Source organism: Capricornis sumatraensis, chromosome 3, assembly GCF_032405125.1.
Source record: "Capricornis sumatraensis isolate serow.1 chromosome 3, serow.2, whole genome shotgun sequence".
Classification (NCBI taxonomy): domain Eukaryota; kingdom Metazoa; phylum Chordata; class Mammalia; order Artiodactyla; family Bovidae; genus Capricornis; species Capricornis sumatraensis.
Genome location: NC_091071.1, coordinates 169,227,439 through 169,253,782, shown reverse-complemented (window position 1 = coordinate 169,253,782; position 26,344 = coordinate 169,227,439). Strand labels below are relative to the sequence as shown.

Genomic DNA, 26,344 nt, shown 5'->3' with positions numbered 1-26,344 from the left:
TGTTTTGATCTTTATTATGGTCTTTCTTCTGTTTCCTAGTTTCCTAAGGTAGAAGCTGAGGTAATTAATTTTAGACCTTTCCTTTTTTTCTAGGACAGGCATTTAGTGCTATGAGTTTCCCCTAAATACTGCTCTGACAATATCCCATAAGTGAAAAACAAAAACAGTATCCCACAAGTTCTGCTAAGTTCTCTTTTCATTTAATTCAGTTCAATATACTCTCAAATTGTTTTGATTTCTTCTTCGATCTGTGGGCTACTTAAAAGTACATGTTTATTGTTTATATTTTTGTTTATTCAGGCCATATCACAGGGCTTGCAATTTCCCACCAGGGACTGAACCCAGGCCATGGCAGTGAAAATGCTGAGTCCTAACCACTAGACCCCAGGGAATTCCAAAAGTGTATTTTTAAATAATCGGGAGTTTTTCAAAGATCTTTCATTTTTTGGTTTCTACTTTCCATTGTAGCCTGATTATATACTTTGTTTGATTGAATCTTTTTAAATTTAACAAGACTTTTTCTATAACCCAGTATATTGGGAATTGTTTCATGTGCACTTAGAAGGCATGAGTATGTTACTGTCTGAAGAAATCGAGGTGGAATGTGAAAGATGACGTATTCTGTAAATGTCAATCAGTTCAAATCCATTGAAAGTGTTGTTCAAGTCTATCCTGGCTGATTTTCTTCCTACCTATCAGTAATATTGAGAGTAAGGTACTGAAATGTCCACCTGTCTTTGTGGATTTGTCTATTTTCTCTAGAAGTTCTATCAGTTTTTGCTACATGTATTTGGGACCTCTGTTATTAGTTGCATATATTTAGGATTGTGCATTTTGATTTTCTCCTTTACCATAGCGAAAGTGCCTTCTTTTTTAAAATTTTTAATTGGAGGATAATTGCTTTACAACGTTGAGTTGGTTTGTCATACAACAATGTGAATCAGCTATAAGTATACATATGTCCCCACTCTCTTGAACCTCCCTCTCATGCCCTGCCCTCACCCAAACCCACCCCTCTAAGTTGTCACAGAGAACCAGGTTGAGCTCCCTGTGTTATACAGCAACTTCCCACTAGCTAGCTATTTTACATATGGTAATTCCCAAGTAATGGAAATGATGAAGAATCCGCCTGCCAGTGCAGGAGAAGGAAGAGATGTAGGTTCTATCCCTGGGTTAGGAAGATCCCCTGGAGGAGGAAATGGCAACCCACTCTAGTATTCTTGCCTGGGAAGTCCCATGGCCAGAGGAGCCTGGCAGGCTACAGTCCATGGAGTTGCAAAAGACTTGGCAACTCTAAACAACAACAACAATGTATAGGTTTCAGTGCTCCTCTCTCAGTTCCTCCCCACCTCCCCCGCTGTGTCCCCAAGTCTAGTCTCTATGTCTGCACCTCTATTCCTGCCCTGCAGATAGGTTCACCAGTATCACTTTTCCAGATTCCATATATATGCATTTAAATACGATACTTGTTTTTCTCTGACTTACTTCACTGTCTATAACAGACTCTAGGTTCATCCACCTCACTACAACTGACTCAAATACCATCTTTATTTCAATAATACTCTGCTCTGAAATTTACTTTGCTATTAATATAGCTGCTCCAGCTTTCTTTTGCCTAGTATTGCCAGAGTCTCTTTTTCTGTCTTTTTACTTTTCTATTTGTGTAGAGTTGACCCTTGAACAACAATGGGGTGCTCCTGTATTGGCCCTCCATATCTGTGATTCTGCAACTTGGAGTTTAACCAACCTCTGATTGTGTGGTACTATAGTACATAGTTCATATTTATTGAAAAAAGTCTGAGTGTAAGTGGACCTGTGCAGTTCAAAACTGTTGTTCAAGGGTCAGCTGTGTTTCTGTTGAATGTGTATTTCTTGCAGGCAGTGTGTGGTCGGGTCTCGCTTTTCCTATTCATTATGACAGTCTCTGTCTTGTATTTGGAGTGCTCAAACCACGTTCATTTTTATTTTAGGTCATTCTGTCTGTGGTGGCTCTTCATTGCTGCACTCAGCCTTTCTCTAGTTGCGGCTAGCGGGGGCTACTTTTTGCTGCAGCTCGAGGGCTTCTCGTTGCGGTGGCTTCTCTCATGGGGCACAGGCTCTGGGGCACATAGGCTTCAGTAGTCGAGGCTCGTGGGCTCTAGAGCACAGGCTTAGTAGCTGTGGTGCACAGGCTAAGTTGCTCCACTGCATGTGGGATCTTCCCGGACCAGGGATCGAACCGCCATCCCTCGCATTGCAAGGTGGATTCTTAACCACTGGACCAGCAGGGAAGCCTCCAGACCACGTTTATTTTTTATCACACATCTGTTGCCTGATAGTTTATAGGTTCATATTTCGAACAGTTTTTTAGCCATTATTTCTTCATATATTTTAAGAAACAAAAAGCATTTTATTTATTTGGCTGTGTGGGTTCTTAGTTGTGGCATGAGGGATCTTAGTTTCCTGACCAGGGATTGAACCCTGGCCTCCTGCAATGGGAGCATGGAATTCCAGCCACTGGACCACCAGGGAAGTCCCTTCTTCACATATTTTCTATTCCCAGTTCCTCCTTATTTTCAGGGTCCCCAGTTACCTGCAGAGCAGGCCACTTATTAAAGTTATTCCATAGTTCACTCATACTCTTTTCACTTAAATTTTTTTCTGTTTCATTTTGGATAGTTTCTTTTGCTATGCATGAGGTTCACTAATCACTGCTTTTCCAATATCTAATCTATTATTAATGCCATCCACTATATTTATCATCTTAGATATTATCAAGAAGTTCACTTTAGATCTTTTTATATCTTCCATGTCTCTACTTAACTTTTGGACATATGGAATACAGTTAGAATAACTTTTAATATTCACTTCTAATTCTATCATCTATGTCATTTCTAGGTCAGATTCAATCGACTGTCCTTACTATGGTTTATGTTCAGTAAATAAAATACAACAATAAGAGTGAAAAATTAATATTTATGTTCAAAGAAGATAAGTGGGGCCAAAGAAGGCTTCATGGAGATGGCAAATAAAATTTAGCCTTAAATATATATATTTGATATATATGTAAAAATCAGATATATATATATACATCAAGAATTCAGCTAGACAGGAAAGGAAGCACTGGTAGAAAAGGTGAGAAAGGTGAGAAAGCAGGAGTGAGCATGGGCACGTTGAGAGGACAGTGCAGAAGCCAAGGGGGAGACGGGAAACCAACAGCTTGGGGCATTTGGTGCTCCTAGCACAGCACTGAAGAGATTTGTCAGTCTTCAGACTTAGAAAATGAGCTTATGGATGCTGGAGAGAAGGATGAGGGGAAAGGATAGCTAGGGAGTCTGGGATGAACAGGTACACACTGCTATATTTAAGATGGGTAACCAACAAGGTCCTCCTGTGTAGCACAGGGAATTCTGCCACATAACTCACTCAGTGTTATGGGGAGAGTGTTATGGAGTTTGGGGGAGAATGGATACATGTATATATATGGCTGAGTCCCCTCCCTGTTCACTTGAAACTGTCAAACATTGTTAATCAGCTATATTCTAATACAAAATAAAAAGTTAAGAAAAAAAGAAATATGTGAATCTCTACAGATTTTTAAGCAAGTCAAAGTCTCATAGTCATGATTTAGGGAGACTAACTTGGGGATCTTGATGGAATGAAATGAAGGCCAGGAGGTGCTGCTTTAGACCAGACGGGCAAAAATAAAACATGGAGAAGAGAGGGAAGAACCAGAAAAGATATTGAAGTTTGAGAAACTTTTAACCTTGGCTTGAAGGATGAAGGGTGAGGGTGGGGGATCTTGATCCATGGAAAATGAGTCTTATTTGGTGTATTGAGTCTTCTGCGTAGAGCCATAAGACTAAAACCCAGCGTAGAGGTCAGTACCAGACCAGATGGGCTGTCCTCTCAGTTAAAAGGTGGTGGCTCTGCCCCGAACAAGATTTCTGAAGTCCATCCACTTGTATCAAGACCCCAGACAACTTGCTTAACGTCTTTGAACCGCATTTTTTTTCATTTTCCAACTGTCAAGAGTTTTGTGAGGAACAAATGGATGGATGTGTGTCTCAAGTTCAAGTTAGAGGTTTTACAAAATAGGTAACAATACTTATCTTTATAATTACATCAAGCTATGTGAATGAATAAGATCTTGGAGGAAGACAGCAGAGACAGCGATCCCAGGGTTAAAACTTGGAGGAATTTCACAGCATATCATCCAAAAGGGGAGTCCGTGATGGAGGCAGAAGTAAACTTGAGGAGGTAAGAAACCTTGAAAATGGGGCGTGCTTTGGGGTGGACTCTGTATGGAAGAAATTCAGCTGGTAAAGACTCATCCGGAGCTTCCCTGGTGGTTCAGATGGTAAAAAAAAAATCATCTGCCTGCAATGTAGGAGATCTGGGTTCAATCCCTGGGTTGGGAAGATACCCTGGAGGAGGAAATGGCAACCCACTCCAGTATTCTTGCCTGAGAAATCCCAGGGACAGAGGAGCCTGGTGGACTACAGTTCATGGGGTCACCAAGAGTTGGACACAACTGAGCAACTAACACTTTCACTTCAAACACTCATCAAAAGTGTCCATCTAGAGTTCAGGAATGATAGCATGACTTTCAGAGTCAAGAGTACATGAAATGGAGAAAACACCCTTCTGCAGAGGTCACTCCTTTGACCTGGGAGACCCCCAGACACAATGAAAAGGCCTGAAAGGTGACCACAGGAAACTTGAAATACTGAAGAACTGCCTGAATCCATCCTGAACAAGGAGCATGTTAACAAGAGAAGGGTAGGCAGCTAGCTTACCTAGCTAGCTCCCAACCTCAGTTCACACCCTCTTCTTTCATCTGGCCTCCCTGCCTCACTCTTGGTTTCCCCTCCACCCAAGCCTATTCTCCATTTTGTTCCAAAACAAAAATCTGTCACTCATGTGCTCAGATCCCTTCCAGAGTTCCCCATTTCCCCAGGATGGAGGCGGTCTCCTTAGACTAAACCGCTAAGTCCCTCCCACGGCACCCTGTGCCCCCAGTCAGACTTGGGCAGTTTCCCCAACCCACCAGAGGCTTTTATCGCTCCCTGTCCTCGCAAGGATGCTTCTCCTAGGATGCCCTACCCTCTTGGGCTTAACCTGGAAAACCTTCCTTAAGTCCCGGCTGAGCTAGATAACCCTGTGCGCACCCTTGTCACAACAGCCCTTGTCACAGCCCTGAGTAGTTGCTGACAGTCTGACTTCTCATCTTTCTCTGACAGAAAGCCCCTTGAGAGCAGGGACGATCAGTGTCTCTTTTATCCGTACAGTCCCTTCCATACCATATTTTTTCCCCAGGCAAACCCTGATTTCAAGCAGTCTTTCTGGTTGTCAGTCCACTCGTTCCAATTTAGGGCCTTCAAGACACACACCCGTTCTGTAACCCCGGGCCGGTGCGGAAAGAGCCTGGTGGCGAGCGCCTTAGCCGGGTCGCGCCACCGGCACCTCCCGGGGCGGCCGCCAGGGGGCGCCGGGCTCTTTGTTTTCTTTTCTGGCCCGGGGTCGGGGCCGGAGGCCCGCAGAGCGCATGCTCTGGGGCAGTTCGCGGCCGGGCCGGCGAGCGGAGGAGTTCCGTGTGGCAGACCTGCAGCGAGGTAGGTCGCGCCAGTCACGCACGGAGGGTCTGGGCGGAGGGCGGCGCGCGGGGCGGGCACAGCCCGGGAGCGCCGGCGGGCGGCGGCGGGCCGGGGCGGTTGCCCGCGCGCGTCCGTGTGGCGCGGCGCCGGCCCCACGTGAAGCCAGCGCGGCTGGGAGGCGCGGGTGCGGGCGCGCGGGTCTGCGGCCCCGCGGGGCGCCCGGGAGCCAGCCCGCCCGCCTGGGCCCCGCCTCGCCCGAGAGAGGGCCGCGCGGCCCCTCCGCCGCCGCGCCTCGCGTGCCCGGTCCGCGCCGCCCGCGGGGGCGGGAGATTCAAACGGCCCGAGCGCGGCCGGCTGGGGTTTTGCGCGCGGCCGCGATGACCTCGGCGCCCGCGATGCGTAGAGCCGCGCGCTTCCCGGACCGGGGCGGCCGCCCCGGCGGTGCAGCATTTCCGGAGCGGGAAAGTGATTTTTAAAAGTCCAGCACTGGTTTGGAGAGTGCGGTTTGCGGAGCGGGGTGGGAATCCCTCCCGGCAAGGGTCGGCTCGAGGAGCTCGAGGGTAGGCTGCCGAGGGTCTGCGCAGGGAGTGAAATCTCAGCGTCAACAGGCACCGCCACGACTGCTGACCAGTGGGAGAGGTGTGCCGGGAACTCCACATCAACTCATCTGTCAGCAGATTAATCGCTGGCAGTCTCCTCCGTGCCGCGCGTGCAGGGCTGGGGAAAATGGTGAAAGGGCCCCGGGTGGCCTTGATCGAGCTCCCTGCCTCCCCTGGGGAGGCCCATGTGGGGCCACAATTACTGTCCAGGGTGATCCCCAAGGTGTGCCCATGGAGCCGGGACGCTCGCTACTCCTGGTGGATATTAACCAAGGTGCTCCAAGTGTGACTTGAGTGCCTATAGCAGAAGTCGAGTGTAGGGAGTGTGGGTGGGGATCTCGAATGTTCACCCAAGCCTGGGCAGGAGGATGAGTGATGGCTTTCCAGCCGAGGTGACTCTTGGCCAGGGTTTTGAAAGAACAGAGGAGTTATTCAGGCTGACTGAGGGTGGAGGGTTTCTGGCGATCCAGGCAGGGAACACAGCACGTGCAAATGCAGGAAGGTGTGGGTGAGTGTTGTCATCAGAGGTACCACGGTGTTTAAGTCTGATTGGCACACAGGGTACCAGGAGAGGAAGAGCAAGATGATCGAGCAGGGGCTGGGTCTCCAAAGGTCTGGAGAGCAAGTGCTGGTTGGGGCGGAGAAGGCAGCGACGGTTTTACCCAAGAAGGGCATCAGAGTGGAGTCTGGAAAGGTAAACTAGAATTTCTCCATGCTCTTGTTGGGAAGCCATCGCAAGAGCAGGAATCCTGTTCAGCTTTGCAACTGCCTAGTTGGCTACCCCTGGGCCATCCATCTAATCCCCCTGGGCCTTGTCCTTACCTGTAAGATGAAGATAAGAGAGTTACTAATATCCTGTAAAGCTGTGGTTCTAACACCTGGGGTAAGGTGTAGCCTCATTCTGCTGGGGAAAATGAATGCACTTAAGCCTAGGCTCCCCTCTGTATTTTTGGGCTTCCCTGGTAGCTCCGTTGGTTAAGAATCTGCCTGTGATGGAGGAGACCCAGGTTTGATCCCTGGATGGGCAAGATCCCCTGGAGAAGGAAATGGCAACCCACTCCAGTATTCTTGCCTGGAAAATCCCATGGACAGAGGAGTCTGGCAGGCTACAGTCCATGGGGTCACCAAGAGTCGGACACGACTTAGCGACTTAAACCACCACCACCCCCTCTGTATTGACGGGGGATCCTGGTAAGGAGCTCTTGGGTGAGGTCTACCAGCTCAGTGCCTGACATCAGGCAGGAAGGAGTTGCTCCCCCAGTGTTTGTTGACAGACAAACAGAGCCTCTCTCCTCCCTTCCCTCACAAAGAGATTCTTCAGCCCTTGCATCTGTCTGGCAAGTGTTTGCCTCCTGACACTGGGGTGGCTGGGTGGGGACAGCTGCTGTGGTTGGAGAGGGCTCTGTCTCCCTTTGCAGAGATGAGGTCACAGGGGGTCATAGCAGGAACACGAGGGCCCTGGTAGACTGTCTAGTCTACCAAATGGAAAAACAGGCCCAGGGAGACGTGGGGATGGGGGATGCTCTGGTCCTGGTGGGGCGTGGTCAGCAGACCTGGGCTGTCACCCCACTTCTGTGTGGCCTGGGCCCCCTTCCCCTGAGAATACCAGGATGATCACACCTCTGAGGGCAGGATGCAAGTATTCCAGGATTGACTGGCACATGTTGTTGTTCAGTCGCTAAGTCATGTCCGACTCTGTAACTCCATGGATTGCAGCATGCCAAGCTCCTCTGTCCTCTGCCATCTCCTAGAGGTTGCTCAAATTCATTTCCATTGTGTTGGTGTTGCTCTCTAACCATCTCATCCTCTGCTGCCCCCTTCTCCTCTTGCCTTCAATCTTTCCCAATCTCTCCCAAGAGTCTTTTCCAGTGAGCTGGCTCTTTGCATCGGTGCCCAAAGTATTGGAGCTTCAGCTTCAGCATCAGTCCTTCCAATGAATATTCAGGGTTGATCTCCTTTAGGATTGACTGGTTTGATTTCCTTGCAGTCCGCAGGACTCTCAAGGGTCTTCTTCAGCACCATAATTGGAAAGCATCAGTTCTTCACCTTAGGAGCCTGTTAGTGGAAGTTGACTCTGTATCTGACTTATTGAGATTGTATCTCAGTTTTCTTCCAGACTGAACTCCTTGAAGATGGAAGCTGTGTTTGTCTGTTGGGGAGTGAGGGGTGGTGACAAAAGACTAGGACCTATACCCAGCCCAGACTCTCGATGTCTACTTAAGAAAACACACCCAGGGACTTTCCTGGTGGTCCAGTGGTTAAGACACCACATTTCCACTGTAGAGGACACAGGTTCAATCGCTGGTCAAGGAACTAAGAGAAATTAAAATAAATAAATAAAACCTAGAGTGGTTAGAGAGGAAGTCTGTCCAAAGGGCTGCTTTGTGTGGTAGAAAACATGCATGTGGGTCATGGGTGCAGGGCTCCACCTTTTAGAAGGTGCCCTCTCATCCCCCGCATTGCCTCAGGGATGGTTCATAGACACTGCAGTGCCTGGAGTCCTCCCTTTGAGAGACGAAGACTCTCAGGTTCAAAGGGGACTCAGGTGGGCTGGACTTAAAAGCCAGTGCGCTCTGCACCGCGGCTTGGAGCTGTGCTTGTGGTCCTTCCACGCGTGCTTCAGCAGATCTGTTGCCCTTCCGGCCCACTCTGCCAGGCCCTCACTGCTTCCGTGTCTCCCCTTGGCGCTCACCCACCGTCTTGTCCCTTTCAGCAGGCTCCCACCCTCTGCTCCTTGCCTTTGGCCAGGTTCATAGGGGATCCTGGGGAGCCCTGTCCAGGCTGCCGTGATCGCTGCCTGGATCATGACCTGCCTTTAGCCAACCGTTCTTTTGCTTTTAATTTTCAGATATACCTGGATTCCATTCCTGGCTCTCCTTTCCGGCTGTGCCAACTTAAGTAAATCTACTTCTCTGTGCCCCAGTTCCCTCAGCTGTTAAGTAAGAGTGACAGAGCCCTCTTCAGCTTGTTGTGAGAAGTTAAAGGTTGTTAGAAGGTAGGTGTGGCCAGTGCCCCAAAGAGACTCATCTGAAGGAGCAGATTGGTTAAATAATTATGATCCAAACTCTGTCCTCATTTCTTGGAGAGGGTGATTCCTTTAGGATTGAGAGAGGGATCCCAGGTAGTGTACCAATGGAGGCGACTTTGGATAGAAGTTCTTGCAGTAGGATAGGGCTGGTGTGGGATGGAGATGCACTGGTATGGAGAGAAGAGTGAGCGGTCTAAGACTGTGAGAAGGGAGGGTGTGACAGATAAGATGACGCCAGAAGTTGTGTCAGTACCAGACCCTGGAGGTCTTTTTGAAAAGATCATGAGTGGTCGAATCATTTTTTTTGAGTTAATGATCCATGACGCTGAATACCTCCTATAGCCTTTGTGTTTCTGATCTCCACTCCAGGCCTTTCCCATAGATCAACCCAACAGCAGCACCGATGTGCTGATACCATTCTGCTTCCTGTTTGTTTCTTTTCTCCGCTTCTTGTTGTGAGTACTTTTCCGAGCTCCTTCTCAGTCTCCCTCCCCAGCAGAGCTGACAGCTGCAGGTCGTTCTGATGAGCTGACGGGGAAATATGCCTTTGGCGGGACAGGGCCCCAGACTCAGTGAACCAGTGCCAACCTGGCCAAGGGTTATGAGCTGTTTACTGGAACGAGTGGGTCCCTGGTGTATCCCACACTCCTTAACCCATCCAGCTCTGCCACCTTAATACCCCTTCTTGATCGGTTCCTGCACACTTCACACTTGACAAAAACCTCTCAGTCTCTCCTCCCTGTTTGTCCCCCAGTCTTCTTGGTAAGTGGAAGTCTACCATCTACCTAGTTACTTAAGCCAAAGGCTAGGAGTCCTTGTGTTGGACCAAGTTCATAGGGGGATTAAAGGGGCCCTGCCCAGGATCCCCTGGATTTTTTAGGATGAAATAGTCAACCTGGGTTCCTCCCCCACCCTCATTCCCTACATCTAATCCACTGGCAAAGCAAGCCTGTCTCCTAAATTGTGTATTTTTCTTTGTTGCCTCAGACCAAATCATGTCACCAGCTTCTCTCATTTGGATGCTTGCAATCGCCTCCTCTTCCGTTCCCTTCCAGAACAATCGTTAATGAGATAGTCTGCTTACGGCTTGTCTGTTTTCCCTACTAGGCCTTGTACGACCCGGCCCCTGCTCCCCTTGTGCCTCTGATCCGTCACTGTCCAGCTGCGGCCCTGCTGGCCTCCCCAGGTTCCAAGCACGTCACATGCTTTTGCCCAGGCCTTCCCCTGCTGGCTTTCTCTGCCTAGTATTTCAAGTCTTAGCCCAGATGTCACCTATCTGACCTATATCTCCTCCCCTATCCCAATTACTCTCTCTTTTTGTGTGTGTGTGATAAACTATACATAACATAAAATTTACCATTGTAGCCTTTTTTAACTGTACATGGTTCAGTGGCATTAAATACCTTTACATTGTTGTGTCCCTAGAATATTCCTACTATATCACCTTGCCTATTCATCACACCACACTATCTGTAATAATACTCTCTCTGCGTGTGTATGTGTTTCTGTCTGTAAGCTCCATGAGAGCAGGGAGAAGGTTAGTTGCCTTTTTCCTTGCTACTCCTGGTCCAGAGCCAAGCAGTGGTAATAAGCATTCATGGAAAGATTGAGTCCATGCTGCTACGTACCATGTGCTTGGCACTGCAAAACCCTTCACAGACATTTCATTCCATCTGGACAGCAGCCCTCGAAGTGGTCATTACATCCCTTTACATGAGGATACACACAATTCAGAGAGGCTAGAACAGCCAGAGAGGCCAAACATGGTCACACAAGCAGGGTTGAGCAAACCACAGCTCTATCCCTGATGCAAAGAACTGACTCATTGGAAAAGACCCTGATGCTACGAAAGATTGAGGGCAGGAGAAGGGGATGACAAAGGATGAGACGGTTGGATGGCATCGCTGACTCAATGGACATGAGTTTGAGTAAGCTCTGGGAGTTGGTGATGGACAGGGAAGCCTGGCATGCTACAGTCCATGGGGTCACAAAGAGTTGGACACGACTGCACAACTGAACTGATCCCAGTGAAGGCGCATTTCTAGTGAGGGAAGAGGGGTCTCAAAGAGGCTGGTTGGAGGGGAGGAGTGCCACCCTGGGAGAATGAAAGTTGGGTGAAACACAGAACTGCCACCTCAACAAAGTCAAAACTGGGCCAGTCTCAGCCTGTAGAAGCTCAGCCTGCAGAGGCTCAGCCCACACAACCGTGGGGCATTCTAGGCCTTTGGCTGCTTCCTTGTCTTCGGCACTTTGTTCTCCTCCCCCAGATCAGCCAGCAGAAATGTGCCTGGAGGTTCCAGGCCGTTGACCTCATGTACATATACCTCAGAACAGGGAGCTAGAGAGGCTCCAGAGAAGGGTTCTTAGAATTCTCTTGCCATTTATAGCCTTGGTTAAAGTCTCTATCCCTTTTCTATAAAATGGAGGAAAGGTGGTTAGATTAGATTAGCTGTGCCTAAGCATTACCTGGAACAGACCCTAGATGTTTAAACACCAGCATTGATTTATTGAGCCCTTACCCTACCCTGTAATTGTATGTGTGCATGCTAAGTCGCTTCAGTCATGTCTGACTCTTTGCGACCCTATGGACTATAGCCCACCGGGCTCCTCTGTCCATGGGATTCTCCAGGCCAGAATACTGGAGTGGGTTGCCATGCTGTCCTCCAGGTGATCTTCCCGACCTAGAGATCAAACCACCCTGTAATTACTTTTACAGTATTAGGTCATTTAGTCATAGTCATAACAATGTGTAGATACTATTGTTCAGTTGCTCAGTCATGTCTCTTTGCAGCCCCATGGACTGCAGCACGCCAGGCTCCTCTGTCCTCCACTATCTCTTTGCTGAAATTCATATCCTTTGAGTCAGTGACACCACCCTTACGGCAGAAAGCGAAGAAGAACTAAAGAGCCTCTTGATGAAAGTGAAAGAGGAGAGTGAAAAAGTTGGCTTAAAGCTCAACATTCAGAAAAACTAAGATCATGGCATCTGGTCCCATCACTTCATGGCAAATAGATGTGGAAACAGTGGCAGACTTTATTTGGGGGGGCTCCAAAATCATTGCAGATGGTGACTGCAGCCATGAAATTAAAAGACACTCCTTGGAAGAAAAGTTATGACCAACCTAGACAGCATATTAAAAAGTAGAGACATTACTTTGCCAACAAAGGTCCATCTAGTCAAGGCTATGGTTTTTCCAGTAGTCACATATGGATTAAGAGTTGGACTGTAAAGAAAGCTGATCGCCGAAGAGTTGATACTTTTGAACTGTGTTGTTGGAGATGACTCTTGAGAGTCCCTTAGACTGCAAGGAGATCCAGCCAGTCCATCCTAAAGGAAATCAGTCCTGAATATTCATTGGGAGGACTGATGTTAAAGCTGAAACTCTTAATACTTTGGCCACCTGATGTGAAGAGCTGACTCATTTGAAAAGACCCTGATGCTGGGAAAGATTGTACGCTGGGAAAGATTGTATGCGGGAGGAGAAGGGGATGACAGGGTGAGATGGTTGGTTGGATGGCATCACTGACTTGATGGACATGAGTTTGAGTAAGCTCCAGGAGTTGGTGATAGACAGGGAAGCCTGGCGTGCTGCAGTCCATGGGGTTGTAAAGAGTTGGACACAACTGAGCGACTAAATTGAACTGAGTCAGTGATGCTATCTAACCATCTCATCCTCTGCCACCCCCTTCTCCTTTTACTTTCAATCTTTCTCAGCATCAGGGTCTTTTATTTCATGGCAGCACTCACCATCCATAGCGATTTTGAGTAATTACTATCCCCATTTTACTGAGGAGGAACTGAATGGTGAAGAGACTAAGTAACTTTGTCCAAGGTCAAACAGCCAGAAAGTAGCTGAGTACATAGCCTGGCTCCTCTTAACCACTACTTGCTCTACCGCTTTTGCATCTGGATAGCTGCAAATTGCCTGGGCCCTGCTCTCTATTCCAGAGGGATCACAGAGTTTGGGAGCCTTAAGGCTTAGACAGCTGTCTTTCATAACCGTAAAAACCAGGGCTCAATAAAGATTTATTTCAGAAACTGCTTATGTGGAGGAAAAAGGGCTTTTGACCCAATTTGGGCTGGGTTGAAATTGAGACACTAGGGCAGAGTGTCTGTTCTCAGTGGCCTTGAGAAGGCAACAGCAGTTAGTTGAAGTAAGGAGGCAGTCAGCACTGACGGCTCAGCTGCCCTGGATCGTGCGAGCTGCCACAACCCTTCGTGTCACCCAGAGGTGATTTCCTTTCCCCCTTTGTAATACCGGGTGTTACTATGTTAGTATGAGTGTATATACAGTGTTTATCTCTTGTTGGATGGGTTTAAAGGAAAGCCAGGTTCCTCCTAGGAGTGGTGGCATTTTGGATGAAAGGGCACAAATGGTTTTGTTTTTTTAATTTATTTAAATTTTGGCTATGCTGGGTTTTCATTACTGCTTACAGGCTTTCTCTAGTTGCAGTGAGTCTGGGCTACGCTGTTGTGCTGCATGGGCTTATTGCAGTGGCTTCTCGTTGTGAGTGTGGGCTCTAGGGCATGCAGGCAGAGTAGTTGTGGCACATGGCTTAGTTGCCTCACAGCATGTGGAGTCTTCCCGGACCAGGGATCGAACCTGTGTCCCCTGCATTGGCAGGTAGATTCCTAACGACTGGACTGTGGTTGAGAAAATGGTGTGGTTTGGTTTTATTTAATGAAAATAGCTGTGAATGTGTGTTTGTGTGGTCTGATTATAACAGTAATGTATCACCAGAGTTACTGTGGTTATGTTGGGGTTGGGAGTAGTTGTGATGTTCATTGAATGTTCTTCAGTGTTTTAATTATTTGTTTATTTTTTAATTTTTTAATATAAATTTATTTATTTTAATTGGGGGTTAATTACTTTACATTAATTTTTTAATAATAAAATTTAAAAATACATGTCATGCTGTTTGTATCTTAGATTAAGATATAAAGAAAGAAGTAAAATTTGTCCATAATCACATTTTCCAGAGGTTACCATTATTAATATTGAATGTATTTCCTTCCACATATTTTTATATATGTATGCTTTTTCTTTTCCACAAGTAGATGATGGCCTGTTTTTCAGTCTGCTTATGTTACTTGGCAATGATTCAGTAAATAAGTCTCTGAAAACATCACTTTTAATAGCTTCGTACTGTTTTATTATTAGTATGCCACATATTATTTAGCCAGTCCCCTACTCCTAAGTACATGGGTTGCTCCATTTTTTGTTGTTTTTGTTTTTTTAATGTTACGAAGAATACAGTAGAGAATATTAGTGGAACTTAATTTTTGGGTTTATTTATTATTTGGTTCTTCTCAGGTAAATTCTGAGAAGTGGAATTGCTAGGCATTTCTTTTCACTTTTTTTAGGGTTTTTGATAAATATTGCCTGAATAGAGCCATTTCTGACATGGAGTCTTTGCCTGGGTTTTTCAGGACAAGAAGATGCCACCCAAGCGTGTAGCTAAGAGAAGGTCTCCCCCAGAAGATGCCCTCCCCAAAAGCAAGAAGGTGAAAGGTAAGTTGGCCCTCAGTATGGATGGCCTCTTGGCATCCCCAGAATCTGGTACCAGGCTCCTTCCTCCCTGAGATTTGAAGCCAAGGGGCCAGGAAGTCCAGGAACTCCACCCAGCTGGAGGGTCTCCTGTAGCTCACTGATTCCCACCCTCTGGGAATGATAAAGGGGCAGAGACTTGCTTAAAAGCCCTCAGATACAGGTGAAAAACTAGACCCTACGGCTTTGCCCTAGGCAGTAATGCCTAGTTAAGACCATTGACCTCCAGACTGGTTCACATCCTCGCTCCGCCACTTTCTAGCTGTATAGCTGTGGCAGATTGCTAACCTCACTGAACTTAGACTACCCCGTTCATAAAACGGGCAACCTCACCGGGCTGCCATGGGGAAAATGAGCTTGTTTCCTGGTTAGCACTTGAGAAAAGTGCGTTTGGTCTCCTCCCTGCGGGGACCCTAGAGGGAGTCAGGGAGGAGAGCCCCCCGCCTAGTCTGGGAGGGTGGGGGGAGTGTGGACCCACACTCAGACAGTGTCTGTCTTTTGCAGACCCTCGTAACCAGGCAGTGAGGGCCGTTGTCTCCCGCCGTGTTCCAGGCGCCCGCTCCTGCCAAGGTGCCTGCGGGCTGTACCCTCCTGACCAGAAGGCCCGACCAGGTGGCTGCCTGCCCAGAGCACCCTCTGCGCAGCCGCAGCAGTCCTGGCAGCCGTGGCCACACCCCCGGGGGGAGGGGCTGGACGCCATTGGCTCTCCGGGGCCTTGGCGGCCCCGCCCCCCGTTGCCCAGCAGATGGCCTATCGCGGCACTCTGATTGGCGCGTAGCTCTTTGCAAATACCTGTGCGGTCTCTTACTCCTCCCTTTCCTGTTCTGCTGCGTGTCTGCTCCCCAAAAGAAGTGGAGAGGGGGTCAGTGTGCCCATGTCCAGTGGTTAAGTCACAGCCTGAGGATGGAGACTAGGGACTATGCTCTGACCGTGTAGGCCTCCTCGGTTTGGTTTCGCTGCAAACTTTACTCATTATTAGCTCTTATGACACTCTCTGAGGCTCTGTTCTCCTTTTCTATACAATGGGAGCCTGAAATGGAAGACCTATAGCATAATGTGGGGGGCTGCAAGTCAACTGAACATTCGTAGAATAAGCAGTGTTAGATGTTATTATGCCCTCTCTGTTAGTTGGTTCCTGACCAAGAACAGCCAATCAGAAAAGCTATCTTGTACCCCACTTCTCCTCCCCACCTGAATTTTCTTCTCTGTATCAAGTATATTATTGCCATTTCCTTCCACTCACGTTAATAATGTGCTTAGGTGGGCACTTTCCTGGTAGTCCAGTGGCTAAGACTCCGTGCTCCATTCCTGATCAGGGAACTAGATCCCACAGGCCACAACTAAGGAGCCTGCGTGTTGCACGAGGACTGAGCATAGCCAAATAAATAAATTACAGATTTAAAAAAAAATGTGCTGGAGTTTTTTGGTTTTTAATTTAAAATTAAAATTATTTTCATGTGAGTCATATTTTAAAGTCTTCATTGAATTTGTTTCAGTATTGCTTGTTTTGTGTTTTGGTTTTGGGGGTATGAGGCATGTTGGATCTTAGTTCCCCCTCCAGGGATTGAACCTACACACCCCTCTATTGGAAGGCAAAGTCTTAACCACTGGACCACCAGGGAAGTCCCTAATGTGCTCAGTTTTTAATCTTCACAAACATTCTATGAGATAGGTACTTCTCTTACCCTCGTTTCACAGATGATGATGTTTAGGCTTGGAGAGGTCTGACTAATGTTTTGTGGCTGGGCACAGATTTGAACCCAGGTCTGTGTTATCCCACAGCCTGTGCAGCGACCTCTCCTCTCTCTTGGCATCCTGCACGCTCAGGGGCTATCTTCTTTACCCCTCAGTCTCCCATAGGTCCCACGGCACAGAACCAGGTATGGTGCTGACACTGGGCCAGGGCGACGTGGGCCAGCTAGGGCTGGGCGAGAATGTGATGGAGAGGAAGAAGCCGGCCCTAGTGTCCATTCCAGAAGACATCGTGCAGGCTGAGGCTGGGGGCATGCACACTGTGTGCCTAAGCAAAAGTGGCCAGGTAGGTCAGGGTGGCACTAGATGGGACAGGACCTGGGACTGGGGTCCTTGGGGAAGGAGCTCTGAACCATATGCATTACCCTGTAGAGATGAAGCTGGCTAGATAAGCAGGGAGTGGCCTAGACTAGAACATACTGAGAGGCCAGACCTCGCACTAACGGGGGGCATCCTCTGCACAGGTCTACTCCTTCGGCTGCAATGACGAGGGTGCTCTGGGAAGGGATACGTCAGTGGAGGGCTCAGAGATGGTCCCTGGGAAAGTGGACCTGCAAGAGAAGGTGGTACAGGTGTCAGCAGGAGACAGTCACACAGCAGCCCTCACCGAGGATGGCCGTGTCTTCCTCTGGGGCTCCTTCCGGGTAAGACTGGGTCTGGAGGATGGCTGTGGAGCTGTGAGCAGAATTAAGTACAGCTGGTGGGGCCCCATCTCCATGCCCATGTTGTACTTGTGGAGAGATTGAGACCCTGGGAAGAGCTTGGACCCAGACCCAGATTTCTGGTTCTTCATCAGGCCTGTGCACACTACTGACTGCTCCTGTGAATCTGATGTTATGATTTTGTGTGTGTCGTGGAAAAGGAGTGGCTCAGGGATACCTTTGGTCTTCGGCTGAGCCAAGAAGCCTGCTGACCCATCTCCTCCCTTTTAACCTCCCCCCTCCCCATCCCAGTCTCCTTCCACACTTCTCAGAGGCATATCTCAGAATTTTCAAGACTGGAGAGTGTGGTTTAAACAGCAGATTCAGCATTAAAATTGTTTTGGCACTTTATTATTCAGTTTATTTTGAAATGTCAGAAATAAAGGAATCTGATATTTCCTCATTGGAGCTCTTTTAACACTTTTTGATGGAGAATTTCAAACATGTAAGAGTAATCAGAATGCTGTTTTGAACTTTTATTTACTTGCCTGAACAATTATCAGCTTATGACCAAACTTGTTCGATTTTTACTCCCTTCCATTCCCCAACTCCTTTGTTATATTTTAATGCAAATCACAGAGCACATATGATTTCACTCATGAGTATTTCACTGTGTGGCCTGGCTCCTGTCCACCTCTCCATCCTCACCTGGCACCAGTGCCCTTCACCACACAGCTCTGGGGGTACCTACAAAGCTGGATCTGGCTGGTATGAGACAGGCAGAGCTGGCTGAAAACTGACCCACCCCTCCCTTCCAGGACAATAATGGTGTGATCGGGCTCTTGGAACCCATGAAAAAGAGCATGGTGCCCGTGCAGGTGCAGCTGAGTATGCCTGTCGTGAAGGTGGCCTCAGGTGAGTCTGGGTTCTCACTCTGGGCAGGAGTTGGAAGACCTTTTTCTGGGTCTGGCCCAGCCTTGGGCCTTACAGACAAGCCCTGCATCCCCTGCTTTCCTCTCACCCTCAGGAAACGACCACTTGGTGATGCTGACAGTTGATGGCGACCTCTATACTTTGGGCTCCGGGGAGCAGGGCCAACTGGGCCGCGTACCTGAATTATTTGCCAATCGTGGTGGCCGTCAGGGCCTTGGTAGGTGTTTGTTTGGTTCTAATTTATTTTTGTCTGTGCTAGGTCTTGATTGCCGCATGGGCTTTTCTCTAGTTGTGGCAAGCGGGGGCTACTCTCTAGCCGTGGTACCCAGCTTCTCATTACAGTGGCTTCTCTCGTTGCAGAGCACAGGGTCTAGGGCACACAGGCTTCAGTAGTCGTAGCTCATGGGCTCAGTAGTTGTGGCTCCCAGGCTCGAGACCACAGGCTCAATAGTTGTGGCTCATGAGCTTACGGCCTGTGGGATCTTTCGAATCCAAGCTTCCTGTACTGGCAGGCAGATTCTTTACCACTGAGCCACCAGGGAAGCCCCTTGGTAGGTGTTTTGATGATTTAGTTTCAGTTTAGGTTCAAAGGATTCGTTAACAAAAGAAACCACTCATCACACACAAACAAAATGCTGTTGGTTTCACCTGTGTGTCATAAGATTTCATCTGACCTCAGGGTGTTGGCTAGACTTCCAGGGGCTTAAGAAATTCCAAGACCCACTCCCTTTCTTAAGTGCCACTTGACTTACTGGTAACAATTGGTGTGCTCACAAATAGGCATGTAGTCCAAGCAGGGTCCAGGCAAGGTCAGATGTCAGTCAGAGGCCTGTTCTCCTGCTTCTGAAGCCTGAACAAGACTACCTCCATTTTAATTTCCCTGACAGTAGGTAGCTTAGGTTCCTGTGGTGGGACAAGTTGGCAAGCCACCCCCTGCTGAAGGTCAAAGGCAGAAGGGATTCTCTTGTGTTCAGGCTTGCATCGGGTGGACCTGCAGTGATAGTTAAGGAATCCCCAGACTACCACAGAGTTGAATCTTGGCTCTACCCCTTCCTGGCCATGGGCCCCCAGACAGTTTCCTCATCTCTAAACTACCTGCCTCACTGGGTTGTTGTGAAGTGAATGGAGTTCATATAGAAGGCTGTCTGACACACAGCAAGTTCCATATAAATGTTACCTCTGTGGCTTGGGGGTCTGAGTGAGGCACCTGGCCTCTGTTCGCCTCAGTCTCCTCTTCTGTATTCTACGGAGAAGAGTCCCTGCGTAGGCTCCCTGTGAGGGCTTCAGCAGTAAAGGAGACACAGTGGGGCAGAGAGGAGAGGCCGTGTGTGTGCCGCTGGCCCTGACCTTCTCTCTGCCTGCAGAACGACTCCTGGTCCCCAAGTGTGTGATGCTGAAATCCAGGGGAAGCCGGGGCCATGTCAGATTCCAGGATGCCTTCTGCGGTGCCTACTTCACCTTCGCCATCTCCTCTGAGGGCCATGTATATGGTTTCGGCCTCTCCAACTACCATCAACTTGGTGAGCCCCAAGCCCATCATCCAGCATAGCCCAGTGTGACTTGGGTTGCAGTCCTGCCTCCACCACTCATTCATTGTGCCCCCTCCGTATGGGGCTCAACCTAACCTCTCAGAGCCTCAGTTGTTGTTTTGAATATTTATTTATTTATTTTTGGTTGTGCTGAGTCTTCGTTGCTGCACTGCGGCTTTCTGTAGTTGTGATGAGTGGATGTGATGAGGGAAGGGATGAAGAAGCAATTCCTTGGACGGTGTCACCCCTGACAGCCCCATCCTGACCTTCCCCCCGCCCCTCCCAGGAACCCAAGGCACAGAATCCTGTTTTATACCTCAGAACCTAACATCCTTCAAGAACTCCACCAAGTCCTGGGTGGGCTTCTCTGGGGGTCAGCACCACACAGTCTGCATGGATTCAGAAGGTAGGGGGTCTAGACCTATCTCTGGGGTGGGGGTGGAGTGTTCCCTGGGCACAGGCCTGGCCCCACTCCGTAAACAACAGTGCTTGAAACCTGGGCCTGCTCCATGGATTGGGCTAACTGTGGGTCCATGAGGGTCACCCCACCTGCCAGCACCTGGGAGTTCAGTGGGGGCCTGCTATTCTTCATCTTTCTCCTTCCTCCCACAGGAAAAGCATACAGCCTGGGCCGGGCTGAGTATGGGCGGCTGGGCCTTGGGGAAGGTGCTGAGGAGAAGAGCGTACCCACCCTGATTTCCAGGCTGCCCACGGTCTCCTCAGTGGCTTGTGGAGCCTCTGTAGGGTATGCTGTGACCAAGGATGGTGAGTGGGACTGCCCACAGTCGGTCCGGTTGGGGTCTGGGAGTCATGATTCTTACCAGAGTGCCTAGCAGGTTCTGTTGCCCACCATTCTGTGGAACTGAGATGTGGAGAGCAGTATTTGTGATGACGTTATTTTTGTCCTGATTGTTAGAAGTTCTGGCTTCGATGACATAAAGTGGGTAAACACATTATTAAAATTATTTTAATGTGTTTGAGCCAAGGGGATATATCAATTACTGAGGCCCAGATAGGCAAGGCTTCCCGGGTGGCCCAGTGATAAAGAATCTACCTGCCAGTGCAGGAGATATAGGAATCGTGGGTTTGATCCCTGGGTCGGGAAGATCCCCTGGAGGAGGAAATGGCAATGTACTCCAGTATTCTTGCCTGGAAAATCCCATAGACAGAGGAGCCTGGCGGTCACAGTCCATGGAGTCACGAAGAGTCAGATACAGCTGAACACACAGGCAAGGACAGGCAGAAGGACTGAAACCCAGGTCTCCAGACTCCTAACACAGGCATGCCTTTACATTTATACCTCGGTGACCCTTTTTTATACAAACTAGTAACTGCCGGCTTCCCATGGAGTTGTACCTAAAATATCATCAGGAGAAAGAAAGCTCAGTCGTTGGGGTCCTGGCAGGCACAGCAGAGGAGGGTGTGGACAAGTGGTCGCCAAAGCCTGAGGGAGCAGACTTGGAGGCCTTGAGAAAGCAGGCTGGCAGAGGTGCTTGATCCGGGACTGTCTGGAAAGAGTTCCTGAGGAAGTGGGGTGTACTGCACCTTGAAGGTTTAGTCCTTGATGGTAAGAAAAGGAGAACATCCAGAATAGTCTCAAAGGCAGGTGGTTCAGGGAATGGAGGTGATGTAGGGGTTTGGGGAATGACCGACCAGTCATTGTCAGGCCTTGAAAGCTCTGCCTGGGAACAGGGAGAAGTCTTTGTCAATGCATAAGGGCTGTGGTCTCTGGTTGACAAAGCTCTTTTTTGTCCATCATCTCCTTGCCTCCTCCCAGCTTCTCTGAACTCCCTGGAGGCTGGGACATTGCCAGGCTGCCTCAGGCCAACCCCAGAAGGTACCCCCATGCGCCAGGCTTCTCACCCTGCAGAAAGCTGGGGCTGGGGATCTTCGAGACAGGATCTCCCTTGTTTCTCTCCCCTGTAGGTCGTGTTTTTGCCTGGGGCATGGGCACCAACTACCAACTGGGCACGGGACAGGACGAAGATGCCTGGAGCCCCGTGGAGATGACAGGCAAACAGCTGGAGAACCGTGTGGTCTTAACTGTGTCCAGCGGGGGCCAGCACACAGTCTTACTAGTCAAGGACAAGGAACAGAGCTGGTGAAGCCTCTGAGGGCCTGGTTCCTGGCCCCCACAACCTCCCTCTTGGAACAGGGAAGCCGTGACGACTACGTGTTCCAGCAGGCCTCTCCCAGCCCCGAGTACTCTGTCACCTCCTGCCTTTTCCTCATCAGCAGAACAGAACCCTTCTCCCTTTTGTGTCCCCTTCTTTTCTGGAATCATCCTGGGACTTACAGGATGAGGGTGGGATAGATGGAAGAGAGGGGAGGGGTTTTTATCAGAAGGAACATTGCTCACCCCACAGCCATATGGTCAGACCTTCCCCCTCATCCCTACTTCCCATGGTACTGGCTGACCCTGGTTTTGCCTCTCCAAAACCAAAACTTCCTCCCCTGCGTGTTTGGTGCCCATATACGCTGAGAAGTCGGGCTCCATCAAGCCCCGCTCTAGTCCTGTGCCACTCTTCCCGTCCTTCACAACCCACAGGCGGACACATGGTACAGTCGTCAGACCCAGCTGTCATGGACTTATGCCTGGGGGAAACTGGAGAAGGGGCAGGGCTACCCAGCCGTGGGCAACCCCAAGCCAAATATTTGGCCCTGAACAGGTGCCCATGGGGCAAAAAGAAAAACAGGGCTCCTCCGCTTGATCAAGAAAAAAGCTAATCCGCCTTTCTCCCAGAAGCACAAAGCATTCTGTCCTTCAGGCCTTGTCTGCAGTCTCCCTCATCCATCCTGCCTCACCTGCAGCCAAGGGCCTGAAATCTGGAAAGGCAGCTGTGCCTGCAGGGGCAGGACTTGCGGGGAGAGGGAAAGGAGGGCTTTATAAACAAACTTACAGCAATATTGAGAGTGAAAGGAGGGAGGGGAAGAGGGTTGGAGGGGTAGAGTCTGGTCCCCAGAAAGGGAAACAGCAGCTTGTACAGTGGCTGAAAAAACAGGAAAGGGTTTTGATTTTCTTTTTTTTTTAATGTAAAGTATTTTGGAGGGGAGAGTGAAGTCTTTTAATACTTTGAATAAATTTAGAGTTTTATAAAACAGGCCACTTATTTTCTACACACTCCCTGCTTTTTTAAGGGAGCACCTGCTGTGTTGGGAAGGGCAGAATGACCCCATGCCTGTAGACCTGGGGAAGACTAGGACTTCAGTGATGTCAAGAAGTCCTGGTATGTGCCAGCTGTTCATTATTTGTTATTTGTTGTTTTGTTTTTGTTTTTTGTATGGAACAATGTCTGTTCTAGACAAATCAAAATGAGTCGATTGGTTTTTGTTAGGTATTTATGTTTCAAGAATCACTGGATTTTTACAAAATTATATTGTACAGTATGTGAGACATGGAATGGATCTTTTTAATATCCTAATTTGAAACCAAGATTTTTGACTACAATACATCTCTAGAAATACACTAAGTTTAATGATGTATCATTTCAAAAGCTAGTGTAACTGATTAAACATGATTAATTGCACAGTAACAACTTACGCATAATGATGTAGATTTTCACAGGCATTTGAGCAACCAAATCACATAGAGCTGACCTGTCCAGTATGGTGGTCAGTAGCTACTTGTGGCTATTTAGATTTAATTTAAATTTGTAAAAATGTAAAATGAACTTCCTCAATTTTACTAGCCACATTGCAAGTCCTCAGTAGTCAAAAGCAGCTAGTGCCTATGGTTTGGGGGCTATGCAAATACCGAAATTTATAGAACATTTCTATAATTGCAGAAAGTCACAGTGGACAATGCTAATATAGGAAATCTATATATGTACAGCAGGGAAGTTTTATTAGTACCAGGAGGATTCTTGATGTCAGCTATTCTTGGAAAAATGAATATGATGTGAAATAACTTAAAATGTTTTCTGTGATTGTTTTTTCCTCAAACTTTTAGTTTCAATGCAGGTCCTATCCTGATTAGAAATTGACTTCTTAGAAGGGAAAAAATCACAACTTTCGACTTTAATATTTTCATTGTAAAGAGGCAGAGTGTGTCTGCTCTTCCCTCCCCTGCCCCCCGAAAAAGTCCATTAGATTTATTGAAGCTTTCCCTTTTGACATACAGCAGATTGAAAGTACTCTCTCCTTAAAAACAACTCTTGTGGGCTGAGACTTAAATGGGCCAGGCACTGTACTGAGCACTTTGCATACAATAAGAGCTCATTTCATCCTCACATCAGCCTTGTGAAGTTGGAACTGCTGTCCCTCAGGAAAATGTCCCTGGGAGTTCAAGAGACTAATTGAAGATCTAGCTGCCTTTCTTTTCCTTGTATTGTAGTGAAAGTCACTCAGTCTCCGACTCTTTGCAACCCCATAGGCAATACAGTCTATGGGATTCTCCAGGCCAGAATACTGGAGTGGGTAGCCTTTCCCTTCTCCAGGGGATCTTCCCAACCCAGGGATCAAACCCAGTTTTCCCACATTGCAGGTGGATTCTTTATCAGCTGAGCCACAAGGGAAGCCCAAGAATACTGGAGTGGGTAGCCTATCCCTTCTGCATCAGATCTTCCCAACCCAGAAATTGAGCTGGGGTATCCTGCATTGCAGGTGGATGCTTTATCAACTGAGCTATCAGGGAAGCCCTGATATGTATTGTATGTAACAGTTATAAAGCTCTCTGTAGGTGCTTTATGTATATTAGGAAAGTATCAGGCACAAAGTAAAGGCTCCACAAGCCTTTGCTATTACAACTGTTGCACATTTCAAAATGCCCCGTGGTTCATAATTGCCTTGTTTTTCACATGCTTACTTTTTTGGTATAAATATTGTTCAATAATTCAATGTCATAGTCTATCGGAAGTGTGAATCTCTTTTTTTTTTTTGAATCTCCTTTTTTACATTCAAACATGTCAAGTACTCTTAAGTTTTACCTTTTCCCCTATCCTCCTCCAACCTGGATTGGTTACCCCAAAACAAATATAATCACCACGTATGGCTCAGCTGTAAATACTATTTACAGTCATAATAATGTAGCTGTTCAATGGTTTAACAAATTGTAATCAGAAGACGGAAAAGTGTATGTCTGAGGGGACGTCCCTGAAATATCTGAAACTACAAATGAATAGAAATTATATTATTGAGGGCTTCCCTGGCGGCTCAGTGGTAAAGAACCTGCCTGCCAATGCAGGAGACACCGGTTTGATCCCTGATGCTGGAAGATCCCTCGTATTGCAGAGCAACTAAGCCCCCACCACAACTATCAGGCCTGTGCTCTAGAGTCTAGTGGCCCCAACTACTGAAGCCCTCGTGCCCCAGGTAGGGCCTGTGCTCCACAGCAAGAGAAGCTGCCACAGGGAGAAGCCTGTGAGCTGCAACTAGAGCGTAGCCTCCACTCCTCAACTAGAGGAAAGCCGGCGCAGCACTGAGGACCCAGGACAGTCAAAAATCAAATCATCTTTAAAAGTACATTATTCAGAAATACACATATTTTAGGGAAAAGGTTGGGATAAGGGATAGGTAGGGTAAGGGACAGCTGTCTATTGTTTGACATAAAATTAATTTTTTTTCTGTTGTCTCAGTTCAGTCGCTCAGTTGTGTCTGACTGCAACCGTATGGACTGCAGCACACCAGCCTTCCCTGTCTATTACCAACCCCTGGAGCTTGCTCAAATTCATGTCCATCAAGTCCGTGATCCCATCCAACCATCTCATCCTCTGTCCCCTTCTGCCTTCAAGCTTTCCTAGCATCACAGTCTTTTCCAATGACTCAGTTCTTTGCATCAGGTGCATTAGTCCTTGCAATGAATATTCAGGACTGATTTCCTTTAGGACTGACTGGTTTGATCTTGCAGTCCAAGGGACTCTTAAGAGTCTTCTCCAGCACCACAGTTCAAAAGCATTGATTCTTCGGCACTTAGCCTTATGGTCCAACTCACATCCATACATGACTACTGGAAAAACCAGAGTTTTAACTGTATGGACCTTTGTTGGTGAAATTAAAAGACAATTGTTCCTTGGAAGAAAAGCTATGAGCAACCTAGACAGCATATTAAAAAGCAGAGACATTACTTTGCCCACAAAGATGTCTAACATATCCCCGACATTCTTGTGGAAATTTGATTAGAAACAGCAAAGAAGGAATCCTGTCTGATAAAACTTACATTCTAAATTAAAAATAAATATGTAAAAATTTTCCACATGTAAAATGAAATTTAAAAATAGCAAAAAGCACAGGGTTTGGCAGATAGTACTATTTATCAGTTATAATTCAGAGGCCTCCAACTGCTGCGTTGGAGGACTTACTAGAAGCCAGGCATTAGGCCAAATGTTTTTCCAACTTGTCATTTTCTCCTCACAACAAACACAGTTTGGGACTTCGCGGGTGGGCCAGTGGTGAAGACAATTCCAATGCAGGGGGCATGGGTCTGATCCCTGGTCTGGGAATTGAGATCCCACATGCCACACTGCTTGGCCAAGCAAAACATGGCACAAGGTGAAGTGAGGTGAAGTCTCTCAGTCGTGTCCGACTCTTTGTGACCCCATAGACTGTAGCCTACCAGGCTCCTCAGTCCATGGGATTTTCCAGGCAAGAGTACTGGAGTGGGTTGCCACAAGGTAAGCACTGCTATTTGTTGTTGTGGTTAGTTGCTAATTCGAGTTCGACTCTTCGACCCTTTGGACTATAGCCCGCCAGGTTCCTCCTTCCGTGGTATTTCCCAGGCAAGAACACTGGAGAGGGTTGCC

General features: G+C 48.0%; 1 protein-coding gene across 3 annotated transcripts; it reads left to right on the top strand.

Annotated features, from left to right (window-relative positions):
• The first annotated feature begins 5,583 nt into the window (after positions 1–5,583).
• On the top strand, positions 5,584–21,858 carry RCC1 (regulator of chromosome condensation 1). Of its 3 annotated transcripts, none has more exons than XM_068967890.1 (11): positions 5,584–5,594; positions 14,635–14,716; positions 15,257–15,322; positions 16,603–16,790; positions 16,969–17,148; positions 17,964–18,060; positions 18,173–18,295; positions 19,443–19,598; positions 19,894–20,013; positions 20,220–20,372; positions 21,534–21,858. In XM_068967890.1, the coding sequence occupies exons 2-11, from the start codon at positions 14,644–14,646 to the stop codon at positions 21,710–21,712; spliced, it is 1,335 nt and encodes a 444-aa protein (XP_068823991.1). In that variant the 5' UTR covers positions 5,584–5,594; positions 14,635–14,643; the 3' UTR covers positions 21,713–21,858. The 3 variants fall into 3 exon arrangements, with proteins under 3 accessions (XP_068823991.1, XP_068823989.1, XP_068823992.1); XM_068967888.1 differs by having other exon boundaries at positions 15,257–15,364; XM_068967891.1 differs by lacking the exons at positions 5,584–5,594; positions 15,257–15,322 and having other exon boundaries at positions 14,644–14,716.
• Positions 21,859–26,344: the final 4,486 nt, after the last annotated feature.

Coding starts and splice junctions, on each gene's coding strand:
- RCC1 (XM_068967888.1), top strand. CDS start 14,644: ATGCCACCCAAGCGTGTAGCTAAGAGAAGGTCTCCCCCAGAAGATGCC. Junction 17,149..17,963: donor TCCTCTGGGGCTCCTTCCGG/GTAAGACTGGGT, acceptor CCTCCCTTCCAG/GACAATAATGGTGTGATCGG. Junction 20,373..21,533: donor GTATGCTGTGACCAAGGATG/GTGAGTGGGACT, acceptor TCTCCCCTGTAG/GTCGTGTTTTTGCCTGGGGC.